The sequence below is a fragment of the Otolemur garnettii genome, unplaced genomic scaffold, assembly GCF_000181295.1.
Source record: "Otolemur garnettii isolate 467f Iridium unplaced genomic scaffold, OtoGar3 scaffold00018, whole genome shotgun sequence".
Classification (NCBI taxonomy): Eukaryota; Metazoa; Chordata; class Mammalia; order Primates; family Galagidae; genus Otolemur; species Otolemur garnettii.
Genome location: NW_003852413.1, coordinates 6,578,119 through 6,580,029, shown reverse-complemented (window position 1 = coordinate 6,580,029; position 1,911 = coordinate 6,578,119). Strand labels below are relative to the sequence as shown.

The following is a 1,911-nucleotide window of genomic DNA, read 5'->3' as shown; positions in this document are numbered from 1 at the left end:
GGCGCCCGCCACAATGCCCGGCTATTTTTTTTGGTTGCAGCCGTCATTGTTGTTTGGCGGGCCCGGGCTGGATTCAAACCCGCCACCTTGAGACCCTCTCTCTACTAAAAATAGAAAAACTAGCTTGGAGCACTGGCTTATGTCTGTAATTCTAGCACTCTGGGAGGCCAGTGGATTGCTTGAGTTCACAAGTTTGAGACCTGCCTGAGTCAGAGCAAGACCCCATCTCTAAAAATAGGTGGGCACTGTAGTGGGTGCCTATAGTCCCAGCTACTCAGGAGGCTGAAGCAAGAGGATCGCTGGAGCCCAAGGTCGCTGTGAGCTATGATGCCACAGCACTCTACTAAGGGTAACAAACACCCTGTCTCAAAAAAACCAAAAAACAAAAACCAAAAACCAAAAAACAAACCTAGCTAGGCATGGTGGCAAGCACCTGTAGTCTCAGCTACTTCGAAAGCTGAGGTGATAAGATCGCTTAAGCCCAGGTTGCTGTGAGCCATAGCACTCAATTCCAGGGCAAAGGAGACTCTGGCTCAAAACACACACACACCGATGTATACCATTCTTGGAAGCCTGGAGGAGAGCACATTTCAGTCTCTCTGAAGTTGGAACACTAAGATGAAGGAACAGGCTTGGTGCCTGTTGCTCAGTGGTTAAGGCACTGGCCACTTACACTGAGGCTGATGGGTTGGAACCCTACCTGGGCTTGCTAAACAACAATGACAACTGCAACAACAACAACAAAAATAGCTGGGTGTTGTGGCGGGCACCTGTAGTCCCATCTATTTAGGAGACTGAGGCAAGAGAATCGCTTGAGCCCAGGAGTTTGAGGTTGCTGTAAGCTGTGACACTACAGCACTCTATAGAGTGTGACAAAGTGAGACTCCATCTCCAAAAAAAAGACGAAGGAATAAACATTTGGTGGGAACCATTATATGCCAAACACAGTGCTCTGGGGATACAAAGATTAAGATACTGTTCTATAGGATCATCAATCATATAAACACAAAACCACCTGGTAAGTACCCTTTCTAACCTCAAAAATGCAGAATTATGAAACACATCTGGCCCCAAATGTCTAAAGAAAAATAGGAGACTTGCAAAAAACGATTGTTTTATTTTTCAAGACCACCAACAGTTACTGTCAATCTGAAACACGTATTATTGTTGACTATTACACTATCATCATACACTATTACGGATGTGCAACATCAATACCTTTTCTCAATCCCCTGGAAAGACAGAATAAAAGGCATGACATCCATACCAGTGACCTCAATTTTCAAAACAGTATTTGAAACAAGGAGGCTGGTCTCAACCCTTGGGAGCCCAGTGGAACCTGACTCACGGATGTGGCTTCATTTCTATGTAGTTCTTGGGAATGAAGCCGTCCTTTCCATTCAGCTCTGCCTTGTACCAGTTCTGATCACACTCTTCATTCAAAACCTGAAAAGAAATAAGATGACAAGGGGAAAAAATCAATTATTTCCTTTTCCCTAAAGAGTGGCCATAAGACTATGCTTTTAGGTTTGTTCATGAGAGATCTTATTTGAAGCACTATCAAGTGGATGTAAGACTTCTTGTAACTTCGAATAACCAGCACTGTATTAACTTCTATTAAAATTTTTTTAAAAGGCTGGGTGCAGTGGCTCCCATCTATAGTCCTAGCACTTTGGGAAGCCCTGAGCTTAGGAGTTCAAGACTAGCCTGACAAGAGTGACCCTGTGACTACTAAAAATAGAAAAAATTAGTTAGGCGTCATGCAGGTGCCTGTAGTCCCAGCTACTCAGGAGACTGAGGCAGGAGGATGACTTGAACCCAGGAAGGAGTCTAAGCTTGCTATGAGCGAGGCTGACACCACGGCACTCTAGCCTGGGCAACAGAGAAAGACACTATCTCAAAAAAAAAAAA

At 44.4% G+C, this 1,911-nt stretch overlaps 1 protein-coding gene across 1 annotated transcript in view; it reads right to left on the bottom strand.

Annotated features, from left to right (window-relative positions):
• GRB2 (growth factor receptor bound protein 2) overlaps positions 1–1,911 on the bottom strand; it is an 82,135-nt gene that overhangs the window by 10,002 nt on the left and 70,222 nt on the right. Inside the window, exon 3 of the mRNA XM_012803142.1 lies at positions 1,349–1,446. Within this exon, the coding sequence (XP_012658596.1) occupies positions 1,349–1,446 (98 nt within the window). The remainder of the gene's footprint in view (positions 1–1,348; positions 1,447–1,911) is intronic.